Genomic DNA, 13264 nt, shown 5'->3' on the forward strand with positions numbered 1-13264 from the left:
AAAATCTACAGAGTACTCTTTCAAAACACTGTATAGCTACGATAGAAACCGGTTCGAATAACCACGACTAATTCCACTAGCCAGTTCACTGCCAGTAGTACAACTCGTGATTAGCCGGACCATCTAAATACTCCATCGAATGATCCGCGAAGCTTCCGCTTCCTGCGGCACGGACGTCGAAACTCGTTCGTTTCATACGACACTCGAGTCTCTCCTCTATCGGGTGGCTCGAAAATTTTGAGAAATAAACTCTACATTTACCGACAGCATGAGAATAATTCGCTTATGGTTTCTCCAGAGGGAGCTCAGATGCGTATTTTTAATTAATTCCTCGTTACACGAGGGAACTGTGAAAATTTCTCGATCAACCATATCGTCGGTTTCATCGATCTCCTCTTACTGTGCCTATTGGAAATGGGTTATGGAATGAAATAGTCTTTTAACTTTGTAATATACGATTTATTTACGGTCTCAGAGGAAACGTCTTCTGAAGGACTGTTTCTGGGCACCCAAAAGAAAGTTGGGGTCCCCTTATACCTAGAAACTGTTTACATTATGGTATGGCATTGTGCAGTGAGTGACTCGAAGGCGGACACCAGATGCATCTGGTGGAAGTCTTAGTGCCTTTGTTTAAAATAACCCGGAGACATTTTTGTCCTTACTTGATTATTTCCATAGGGTGTTGTTAGATCCAACAGTGCCAATTTTCCTTACCGCTGGAATTCGGGGAGGAAAGTAGATATCGATTGACACTTATACCCTCGGACTCCGAATTTACAACGCGCGAACTTCACGAAGGGAGGAGACGTTGTGGTTTTCTGCTGTGTACTAGATCGACAGCTCTTAACTATACTCGCTTGGTTTCTATAACGATCGCTAAGGGATTTTTCGGGTATACTTGTAAGGAAGGGATTTGGGGGAGAAGGTGGACTTGGTTCTGGTGACGAATTGCTGGACAGGACTTCGAAGGGACAGTCAGCGATCGACGAGTAACTTGTTTTTCGGCGTTATGGGGTTAATCTTAAGAGTGACTCGTTACACAAGGTTACACCTTGAAGTATGTAAATTCGGGAGGAACGGGTAACGTGGGAAATAATGGTGAAAATACACGATGTTTCTTTTATAGCTGATTATTATTTTTTTGTTTTTATTGCGTTCAAATAAATAAAACAATACGCACAATCGTATTGGAAAAGGATCAGCGAAATTATTTCGAATGCATCGTTATCGATATTACGCGTCGATGTCGCGTTAATTACGACATTTGTCTTTAATACTTTGCCTGGCTTCTACGTATACGGTTTTCAATAAATAAATAAATAAATAACTTATAGAAACGAGAAATAAAAACGTGTCGACGAATACAATTATACAATATTACAGATAGCTTGGATTACAACGGGACGACTTGATTTTTCTTCGTTTCGAATAATTAACAATTAACGATGCAACGTTAAATATTAATTATCTACCTTTATCGTCGTCGTTTCTTTCCCATCTCTCTCTCTCTCTCTCTCTCATTTCCCTCGGTTTCGCGAATCGCTTAACACGACAATAAACTATCTGTACACGGACAATAATAAATAAACTACGCATCACGTCTTAAATTGAATAAAAACGCGAGATACGTGTCTCCAATGGAAATTCGCCTCTTAAGGAAGAAGAGAAATGAAACTTTGGCAGCAGCAGTTCCTGAATTGCTTCGGTGTCGTTGAGAATTTCTCACGTTTCTCTTTCTTTTCTTTTATGGAAAAGAGAGGAAGCAACGGGTGACGTTAAAGTTCGAAGAGCGAAAAGTAAAAAGAATGAGAATACTTTCGTTGATACGTGAAAAATCGGGAAGCAAAGTAATGCGTTTCGCGTCACAGCCTCGTGTCTTTTTTTTTCCCCCACTTCTCCTCCGAAGAGGAGGAGATATCGCATAAGCTTGGAGAAACCGCTGCATGAAAGAGAAACGAATGTACAATGTATCAGATAAAAGAAAATGGAAATGAATTATTCGATCGTGAATGAAATTAACTCTAATTTTCCTAGTTCGCGTTTAACTCGCAGCGGTTCAACGTCAACTTCCGTAATCATTTCTCCAACTTTCTAATTGTATTAATTCGACTAAAATTCCTTTAACCATTCAAGAACTCTGAATTAAACGAATTCTTCTACTATTTCTAATTGCGTCCATTTTACTCGAACTCCGATCGTTGATCCACTGCGAATCCTTGAAAAGAAGAACCGAACGAAGCCTAAATACAGTCGAGACGCATCTGAATACTGCGAGACGATCGGCAGACCAGTGATTCTCTTCATTCATCACACATACTCAACCAAAAATAGAAAAAAAAGTTGCATCTCATTTGAAGCAAATAAAACAGAACTAATTTTCTCACATGCAACTTTAAATACTACATTCCGCGTAGGTTACGGTATAACCAGTCTAACTACGATCAATAAATAATGAATAATAAAGCTAGTTGAATAAATTACTAAATCACTAAAAAAAAAAAGAAAGTCAGATTCAGAGAAAAAGAGCAGAAACATTTGAACTATGTGGAACGGTACACGCACGCACGTTGAGGAACGAATAAAAATCGGGGAAAATCGCGCCGAAAAAGGACGAACGTTCCATGATGGCCGCGATTCCCTCGAACGTTCAGGACGGTGGGTCGTTGAAGGACGATCATTCTTTCTTCCGTTCTGCGTTTAAGTCAACTTAGTATCCTAATAGTGTAAGTTCTATTTAAAGAATTTAAGCTCGGACGGAGGACGGTCCGTAATACTGTTTAGGCGGCGTTTTAGGGTCGAGAGATCGTGTATGTATGTACGTTTCTTCTTTTTTTTCTTTTTTTATCCTTGGTTTTCCTTTCGTAGATTCCACTTCCCCTTGTTGTTCTTCTTTTATTGTACTTTTTGTTTGGTTCTTCGTTCTCTCGACTCTGTCTCCGTGTTCGCCCTGTGTTTCAGCGCGACGTCGTGCATTGAAATTAAATGAATTGGTACTCGTCGTTGACGCTTCGCCGGCTCTCCTTCAGCTTCTGTAATTTAAAGGGAATATTCGTGGTTAGAGAGAGAGTTTCAGCTCGGGTAAATTCTGCGAAATTGTCGATATTATGGTTGATAACATGGTACTGTTTCTACTTTTCCTTTTTTTTCAAAGTGATCCGAGTAGGGAATGATTTGGATGGAAGTTTATGTTCGTCGAAGGGTGAAATTTGTATCTTTCTCTTCGTTGGAAATCAAACATAAAATTCTCCTCTCGACTGGAAGCTTTTGAAGAATCAACTTGGAAGAAGTGCACCGAGGGACATTTACAATTCAAATCGAGGGAGCATCGCTCCAAAGAACTCGAACTGTATTGCACAGAGTTCACAAGTCGTTTTAATAAATGTTCCAATCGTTCGATCATTAAGAAGGTTGTCAAACTGCATGAACTTTTTTAACATCGTGTATTTTATGGTACGAAGAAAGTTAAGTAGAGTCAATTAATTCTAGGCGTTTAATGTATTCAGTCGGAAGAAGAACAGGTGAAAAACACTAATCTATATCTAGGATCTCGTTGATAAATGAATCGAGTTCCAATGCAATTCATTTTTTGTCGCTACAACTTTCAGTAATCACGAATGAAATGTTCGTTTCCATCGGGAGATTTCAATTTCTCGTAGCGTATCGACGGGGCGTAAATTGAAATCGAAAGAAGCGCCGCGATAAAGACGATTAATTGCATACTTGTGTATGCATATTGCGTGGCATAGAAGAGGCTTCCATCGCGAGAAGGCCATTCCAGAGCAGAGATCACGAACCGAGACTAGGCGCGTGCCAATATTCAACGGCACTTTTATTTCATGACCAATTATCTCTGCTGATTGCATATGCAAATTAGCTAGCGATGGAAAAATTCGGAACGATCCGTTAGCGCCTCGTGATTAACGATAAAACGTCGGTATTACACAAGTGCAGGATCGTGATCGATTACACATCGCAATTCGAGTTACACTGCTTACATAATAATGTGGGAAAAGGATTATCATGACGCGTGTATCTTGTTTAAGATGCGATTGAATTCACAGTTTTGTGAAATATTGAGGAAGATTGTATGACTGAGTGAGATCATTTGTTGAAATTTTGTCGGTATATGCTATTATATACACACACTACCGGCCAAAAGTTTGGAATCACCTCCCACTTTTTATAGATTTGAAGTTTATCTCAGTTCTACATTTATCAATTGATTCGAACGATAAAAAATTCACATGGTCGCCGACTTTTTTCTGGAAATTTTTGTGTAAATTGCAATGCTCGGCGATTCCAAACTTTTGGCCGGTAGTGTGTATGCCGTTGTGTACAGTTAGTTTCATTTTGTCACAGTTGCAAAAGAAAAACAGAAATTTCCAGCAAATATTTCGAAAACTTGATTTTTCAGGAGAGAAAGAAAGTCAGTTTGATAATTAATGTAAAATCACCTTTACACTGATTCCGTCTATCAACTATGCAACGCAACACTATACACTTAGGCAACTTTATCACATTATTCGTTGTTTTTGTAGTTTAGATTGGCAAAAATTGCAGTTTCGCGGCTTGGAATAAAAAAATCGAGCATAATCGATAACTTACCCCTGGTAAGGAGAGAATCTTCTCTTCGTCGGACAAATCAGGATTATTGGCCATAATTTTCATGACACGCTGCAGAGTTTCCAATCTGTTATTTGTGGCGGATCTTCGTCTGCGACCTCTGCAACAAAAATCAAAAGAACCTCGATTGGAACCACCGTTTAAAACCATCAATTAGCGTACGTATTCATCTGACAGATTTTTATAATAATTTCTCTGGAGAATACTCTCCGTTCACTATCAAATTATCCCTAGAATTGCAAAAGAGCTGCTAATATCTCTCCGCCGTCACTCTCAATACCGATAAATTTCACTCTCGAGAGCAACTCGCGACAGTTCTACTCTCAAATGGACACATATATACTTTAAGCGTATATTTCTCTCAGATTAATGGCCACGGATAGAAATAGCCGGATGACACGCTAAATTAAGCAAAAAAATTCCTGGGCTTCAATGGAAGATTACACGCGGTTCAATGTTCGTGCCATATGTTCGTGTGGCGGACAGAATAAATCGGGCGATATTTTCCAACCGTGGCCACTCTCGTTCACCCTTTCTCATCCTTTTCCCTCTTACACCAGGAACAGCCAGCCGTGGAATTTCACGCGATCACGCGTGTCACACGTGCCGAATGTAAGGAAAGGGTGACACGTGCCAATAGAATTGCTGTCGAGCATGCAATCGCCGGGAATCTCTCTTGGTACAAATTACTCTAGGAGCCTTATCGGCCTAGACACCAGACGACCGGAAAATCGTTGGAATTGTGCAATCCGTGACTGTACTGGCGCAACGGTGTTGTATCATTAATATTCTCTTATCAGCGAATCCTCCAAAGGGAAGATTGTACCACGAATAACGTTTCTTTCGCTATTTATAAAGAGAGGCGCACTGTGACGTTCTTAATTCGTGTTTTATCGGAATTCTTTATCAAACTAGTATTTTTCCTTCGTATTCCGTTCTTTTTGGAAATTTTGAAAGTAATTGCTTTCGTGAACGAGCGAAGTTTCATTCACGATTTCACGGTTTTTGAAATGTTTTCACCTTCGATTGCAATTCTTCTGGAAATTTCTACGAATATCTCTTTCACTATTTTTCCTATTGTATTTTTACTAAATTTGCGGTAGAAAGATTTCGTAATTTTCACGTTTATGCTAAAATGTATCTTCTGTCGCTAAAAGGATATAAATTATTCACAATCTGTGTCACAAGAAATATAATTGAAATTAAGAAGTCTATTCTTCAGCATTCATTTCTATGTGCATATTCCCGAATGCTCGATAAAATATTCGTGACTCGAAGTTGAACCGAAAATCGAGGATTTTACATGGAATTTAGCCGGAATCGATAGCCGGAGTCTGGGATTTCCTAGCAACGAGGATTAAAACCGTATCTTCCTTCGACAGTTCACGCTTCCTGGCTCTCGATTCGCATTCCCCGCGTAATTGCCAATGCTGGTCAGCCATTTAATCCGTGTCCTTCTGTCCACTTGTGCTTTTCCACGAACGCGTCGCGAATTTCGACGATGAATTATCCAGGAATGACGATTGGTCGCGGCTAGACCGTGACAACAACGCGCCACTCCAATCGAATTTGCATCGGGAATTTCTCTCCAATCACGCTGAAGAATATCCCTGGCTGGAAATAAAAACGCCACTTCCACCAGTGGATCCACTGTGCCGAGCTTTCAGTGTGTGAACGAACTTCGACGAAGAAGAATAGTTCCTCTTCTATCGTTTCAAATTCTCACTTGAACGATTCGTTAGCAGACGAGAAGTACCTTAGATCGAATTCTAGCAGCTTCTTTTTAAAGACAGAATATTTGGGTACGTTTGGTACGAGTGCGAGAAATTTGGCGAGAAAGGGATGTTTCTAAAGAGTAAACTCGTTGAGAGTGGAAACGTTGAGATGTCGAAACGGATAAGAAAGGAGGAATTGTTCGTTTCATCCGGTTTTAAGCAAATTTTCACTTGCCAAAGGTTGAATGGAAATTTATTCGAAGGGCATTCGAAGGAGAGGTAACCCGGTTAGAGGCTCCATTAGCTTTCCATCCTCCTGCGTGACATTTCTGTCTTTCTTCTACGTGGACCAACGTCCCGATTACATTTTATTCTGTCTGCGTCGTTACGTATATCTATTCGATGTTTTATAAGATAGCATGGATAGAATGAAATGTAGACGATAGTAGAAATTAAATCGAACGTGGGTGATAGTAGAGATAGAATGGAACGAGTATGCTTAATAGTCAACGATGCATTGGTAGATGAATGATTTGACGAGACTCTTGGAACGACAACATGATGTCTCTACTCTTTAATGCTACATTTTGCTACCATAAGTGTAGCTTTCGAAATTTTTCAATTTGGCTCAAATTACTTTACTTGAAATTTGGACACTACCGGTGTTACTCATCGTCCTTTTTATTTAGATTTAAGTAACAGTTAAGTGAAATTAAGCTAAAATTGCATACTTAAGTATCTTCACTATTGATTAACAGTGAGATTTTGAATGTTACATTGTTTTCTAATAAAATTCTTGATTCTTCTTTGTGAATTTGTGTCACGTTTAACGGCCTGTTTCTCAATCACAACCCTTTTGGGTCCTTTGAGTTCGAGCAAGAAGGAAGAAATCGCAACTCCCGCGGGTCCCTTTCGCGAGATTACTCGTCCAAATTATCGCGTGTTATCTATTATCTCATCTTCCATTAGCAGAGTGTTTCTTCTTCTGTAATTTTGTATTCCGTTTCCCTTTGAAGCAAGCCTGTTTTCCGGTACAGTCTACTGTAATATAGTGTAGCTACGTAACTTAGCATAAATTTGACACTGCAACTCTTTACATAATAAACGTGCTACTTGGAAAGTACAATGTTCGATGTGAACGGGGCAAACGTGGAATAATTCGAGATCCTTAGGTGAATCGTCTTGCATTCCCGTTATCTTCCTATTTTTAAACGTACAGCGATATACGTTTATTTTTGAAAATCTATTTCTGCAAAATACCAGTCTTTGAACGATAACAAACAATTTTCAACTATTTCATTTGAACAGCGAAGACAAGAAAAATCTCGTATGGTACATTCGTATCGACTGTTCTATTCTGAGAAATTTTGTCTAATTTTGTAACATTTCTTTCTAAAATTATACTGAAGTCGAATTTTAGCTTTTTCCATCCAGTAGATTGCGTTAATCGTTGCAATTCTATACGAAAACGTACAACCTCCCCCTGTTTGTTTTCAGGCTCTCTAAGATCTTTTAACACAGTACTGTATATATTCTTATTCATGATAATTTTTATCATCACACCTGATCTAACGTTAATTTCTCGTCCAATTCAATTTTTCTTTTTCAACCCAACAATCGACTAAATTTTAAAATTTCCCACTATCAAGTCTCGCGATTCTCCAAAAGCCTTCTCGCGAGGAGAAACGAATACGAATTGTCCAAAATGTCCCCAAACCCTGAAACCAACCCATTCGCATAAAAAACCACGTTCCACGAAATTAACTTCAATTCACGCCCCCCGGTTGGCGTCGAAAAAATATTACCCAAAAACCGTATCTCTCCATTACCTCGAACGAACCAATTTCCACGCGGCGGACGAGAGAATCATTTTCCCCCGGCAGTGAGACAGACACGGGAGTTAATAACATTTCAAGCAACCTGTCCAACTGTTCCGCGACATATCTTCCGGTATTAGTAGGCCGTTCTTTCTCGTTTTACGTGACCATCCCTCCTCTAGCTCTCCTCTTCCTTACCCGAACCATATTTCTCTCCCTCGTTCGAGGGTGGTTTTCCGTCTCGTCACGCGGACACGAAGCAACAAGTTGAATTTCAATGTCCCTGCTCGCGGACGTGCGCCACATTTCCCGCGAATTCTATCTTCCATCTTTCCCCTCTCTCTCTCTCTCTCTCTCTCTTCTTTCGAGTTACCTTGCGCGGAAATTCGCGACAGCAGAAGAAGAATTAAAAGGCACAACCAGATGAGATTCTGGAAATAGACGGTGTTTAGCAAGTGACGTGTTTCCGAGCAGAGGATTCCTGAAACCTAGAATCAGACTCGTTGCACCACAGGAATAGCTTCCTTCCAATTTTTCTCTTTGCTTACTTTCTTCTTCTTTTTCTCTTCTTTTTAAATAGATCGTTATTTTCGGTTCACGTGTATATAGATACATACGCGATGATGCAACGCGAGGTGCTTCTGTTTTGCTTCTTCTTCGAGAATTAGCGAAGTTCATCCTTCCGTTTCGTTTCACACTCGTAGGGAGAGTTTCGTGAGTCGCTGAGATGTCGCTACAGTGATCGAAACAGGATTTTCTCGCGGTGATTTCGAACGGTGGGAATTATGTAAAGAAGAGTTCTAGTTCTTCCTTGAGAGAGGTTATCGTTCGCGTGAGTCTGATCTGGAGAGATTGATAGAGCAACGTTTGTTATCTCCACGAATTCCCACGGTCAGTAGAAGATTTATGCTAGGACGATCAGGCTCGATGCTTGATGGTAAGCTTCTGCGTTAATCGAAAGGGAATTGATTCATTTCAGGGACCAAAAAGAGTAATTATTTAAAAAATCGTCGATTTGTTGCTTGAGTTAAAGGAGATCTTCCAGAATTTAACGTGATTGAAAAATGTTAAATCTTAGACGTTTTGGTTACGAATGACGAGTTAAATGATTTAAATTTTTCGGTTGCAGATAACTATTATCGATGACGAAAATTGTTTTTGGTTACCAGTAGTCATTATCGATGACGAAAATCTTTTTCGTTTCTGATAACCTATATCGATCGTTTGAAATTTGTTTGGTTACTGATAATTAATATCAATGACGGAAAAATTTTTTGGTTTCTCTTGGTCAATAGTACTATTTTTTTTAAATACAATTTTTACATAATTTGCATAAATCTTATGCTACCATATATTTTACTTCAATTTGGAAAATTCTGTGCAATAAAATGAAGAAAAATTTTCAAAATAATTACTATCGAGAACATTTGAGAATTAAAATGAGTTCTTTTTGTAAACCATTGACCTCTTGAATTCGACGAATAATTCCATTCGCAGTGACGTAATCAATAACCCTTCAATCGAGATAAGGGAAGAAACCGAAGAATTATCGAAATTTTATTTCGTTATATTTTTGGGAAAAATTCGTATCAAGATTGGAAAGATGATTGCTTATCCGAGACGTTTTGCAGTTGCAATTTTAAATCGTATTAATAATGTTTGGCGAAGCTGATAAGAGTAGAACAATAAATCATCGTCGATAAAGGAGCGTTATTTACGTAATTACTTACATCTTATCTGGATCCAACATGCCGAATGCAACGGGGACCGTCACAACTCTGCCCCTGACGTTCTGCAGCCCCAGAAGCGTCTCTATTTCGGCGAGCCTCTGATCTGACACCCTCCTCTGTCTACTGTAAAAATCATATTAACAATGGGACATTAATTCGGTGAAAAGAAATTTCTAACAAAACTAAAAAAAAAAAGTACCTTCAGACTCGAAAAAAGAAAAACACTCGTTCGTGATACGTATTTTTGATATTTCGTGAGATCGAATATTCAGATGAAGGGTCAAAATAGAGCGATTTCGAGATTTAAAATAAATGTTAATCGCCGTGGCCGATAGTGTGTCACAAAAATAGGAGCGCAATTATATCCTTATCTCTGGAACGCCGGATATATTTTTAACCGTCAATTTGATACATGTATAATAATCGATAAGGTCCGCGTTTTTCGTGTTAGGTGCGTAAGAATTTTACACAGAAGTAGAACAGTTCAACGAGGGAAGAAAATGTGCGAAGTATGGACAGAAAATAATGGTAATTTGCTATTATTCGAAAACGTGTATCACGCTTCAAACAGCCTTCACGGCCAAGGAAAATCCAACGAGACTTCCTTATCTTTCTCTAATAGCAGCTTATTTGCGGAACAGGTGTCTATAATTAACTCGACACGTCGAACAAATAGATGGATGAGTAATTTAGCTCGAAGGAAGGGAGAGAAATCGAAGTGTTAAATGTCTTATATCATCGTGAAACATGCTTCTATAATTATACGTCAGATAGCCCGTCTGAAAGACAGACTCCGACAAATTTTCACATAACCAATGACTCAGCGGTCCCTGATTCTTCATTTCAGTACTGAAATTCGAAGTACCTGTAATCGAAGAACTACTTACAGGAAACACTGTGAACGACGAAAATCAAAATTCTTCAAATTTGGCGCTTACAGTGTTTTCTAGAAGAACTCTCGAATTGTGCAAAGTGTGAAATAAACGGGAACAAGGTGGCCTCGTATCTCGGCATAGATATCGATGACACGATAAATCTCGGTTACATTACGATAAATTTTCTACGAGCGGTAATATCGAGCCGCGAGAGTGAATCGTCTGAAAAGAGATGTAGAGAGACGAAGCGAGAAGATTATTGCAACGGTGTATTACCGAGGCAAACGATGACTCGCAGCATGGCGTAATTACATCAGTGAACGAACTTTCACGAGTCGAGCCGTGAAATCGATGTCGCAAATCATTCCCGCGAGACATGCTTAAGGAAAAACCGTGGCTAATTGCCACGCCGGTCGTTGTCCCTTAGCGATCGTTTCTTCGCGAATTTGCAACCTGTTGCGACTTCAACATTCACGAGACGCTCTTGCGTCCCCTTTGGAGGCTGCTGGAACGCTTTATCCTCGTTTTTCCCGCTTCTTTTCTGTCATCAATGTTTCATCGCGTTCGACGACGGCCGAGTTTACCTTCTCGCGTAGCCTCGCGCGTGACTTGATTAGCGATCGATGAGGTTAAGGTGATTGGTGAAATCTGGAGTTTTAGAGATCGGAGCTTTTTGTTTTGGAACTTTTTTTTTATTCGAATTTGGTATGGATTTTTAGAAGTGAGAGTGGTACGAGAGAAATTTTTGCAAGTTACATTAACTTTAAGTTACATTTTCTTTTAAAGAAATATTAAAAGTGATCGATACTTAGAAATTCGAGTATGCAGATTTTCGAGAGTTTAAAAATAATTTGCATGCGAAAATTGAAGTATTCTTTTAGAGACTTTACTAGATTTTTGGCATTTCCAGGACAAAGTATGGAAAGTAACAAGTATTTTTTCAAAATCTTTCAAAAATTCTCTCAGCTTTATTAAACACTTTCCATAAAGAAATGAGAAATGTATATTACCAGGAATTAGTCGATAATTTTCATTTAAGAATCTCGGTATGGAAACGAAAATTTTTGAAAATTGTCCCCAGCTTTATCACACTTATTCCATAACGAGATAACAAAAGTAATTTCACCGAGTCGAAACATATTTCCTTGATCCCCGTTATCTCTTGTTTCCCTTTAATTCCAACCCTTTCGAGTGATTCCGCCGATAGTTAAATCCCGCGCGAATTCATATTGGCGGGCGAAAGAAAAAAGGCGCGACGCCGGTGATATTGGAGGATGCACGATGGATATAATACCGTGTTTGCCGATCGTCGTCAATTTCGTCTCCTTTAATCGACATGCTAATCTCCCGCGTGTGCAACAAAGCTCCGGCTATCTGCACGTCGCGTTATCAGCATCCATGGGGCAGAAAGGAAGAAAAAAGAGGAAGAGGGAAAAAATAAAGGAACACGGCCTTAATCGAAATCCATCGATTCATCCCTCTTTTGTCGTGGCTCTCGTCGAGTGACTCCGATGTGTAACGCGATTTTACGGGGATAGACATCGAGATACGGCTAAAAATTGTCGCGACCGGTCGAAAATAATTCGATAAAATTAATCGGTCAGATAGTGATCATGATCGAGAGTCGAAAGGTTCACTAGTGTGACGTTCCAGTGGGATTTTCCTTCGACATGTAGAGGAAAATTTTCGACGGAACCGCGAGAAAATCGTTTCTTTCGATTTTTTTCAAGGGTTAGTTAGAAAAATCGCGTACTTTGGAGTGTGTGAAAAGTGCAAGTTTTCTGTGGTTTCACGTGGATGTGCAACAAGTTGAGGGAGGTTCTCGTTGTTATCGAGGAACTTTCACGTTTTCTTTTCAATCTTATACGAGTCTAAAAATTACTTTGCACCAAATAATTTTAGTGTTATTCAGCGTTACAGCAAGTAGAACAATTTTTCTCTCAACATCTTTTAAAATCTTCCAAAAAATTTCTCTACAGAATTTTCCAATACTTCTCAGCAAAGACTAAAGAGCAACCTTCGCAAATTTCCACGTTGAATTAGAAATTCGTGAAAAATTCCTCAGCCACGCCTCTCTGTCTCAAGATGCAAAAAGAAAGGACCACGGACAACAAGCTTTCCACACTACAGAACTATCATTCTTACCTAAGCAAAGGGGGTGGCCTGGCGTAGCTGTTTGCTGGCATCAGGACCACGATCAAAACACAAACCACCAACAACGTAGCGAATAGGCTGCTTCTTACTGCCATAACGAAACTTCGTATCTCCTTGACGAGGGTGAAATTAAAACGGGAACAAAACAGTCCCGAACCAATGGAGATTCCTCGAATAAATCCCAAAAAGAAAAACAGCACGATCTTCTTCTTCCTTCTCGTTCAATGGATACACTTTCTCACTTTCTCGAACAGGTTCACAAAAACCGACAGATCTGTTGGAAACCGTTCGTTGCTTCGCGTATTGCTCGATGATCCTACAGTGATCACGTTTTCCCTATAGGTGTCTGT

The 13264-nt window shown here is 39.5% G+C and overlaps 1 protein-coding gene across 1 annotated transcript; it reads right to left on the reverse strand.

Moving 5' to 3' along the window:
* Positions 1-2662: 2662 nt before the first annotated feature.
* On the reverse strand, positions 2663-13009 carry LOC108570283. Its single transcript, XM_017932120.1, has 4 exons — positions 12906-13009; positions 9886-10008; positions 4606-4723; positions 2663-3029 (listed from the first exon to the last, which is right to left on the reverse strand). The coding sequence occupies exons 1-4, from the start codon at positions 13007-13009 to the stop codon at positions 2979-2981; spliced, it is 396 nt and encodes a 131-aa protein (XP_017787609.1). The 3' UTR covers positions 2663-2978.
* Between the last annotated feature and the right edge of the window lie 255 nt (positions 13010-13264).

Source organism: Habropoda laboriosa, unplaced genomic scaffold (genome assembly GCF_001263275.1).
Source record: "Habropoda laboriosa isolate 0110345459 unplaced genomic scaffold, ASM126327v1 scaffold81, whole genome shotgun sequence".
In the NCBI taxonomy this organism is placed as follows: Eukaryota; Metazoa; Arthropoda; class Insecta; order Hymenoptera; family Apidae; genus Habropoda; species Habropoda laboriosa.

What these genes read in the sequence shown, in the direction of transcription:
- LOC108570283 (XM_017932120.1), bottom strand. Translation starts at nt 13,009, where the DNA reads ATGGCAGTAAGAAGCAGCCTATTCGCTACGTTGTTGGTGGTTTGTGTT. An exon ending in AGGCCACCCCCTTTGCTTAG is followed by an intron (nt 10,009 to 12,905) that starts GTAAGAATGATA and finishes TGATTTTTACAG; the next exon opens with TAGACAGAGGAGGGTGTCAG. An exon ending in ATGTTGGATCCAGATAAGAT is followed by an intron (nt 4,724 to 9,885) that starts GTAAGTAATTAC and finishes TTTTTGTTGCAG; the next exon opens with AGGTCGCAGACGAAGATCCG.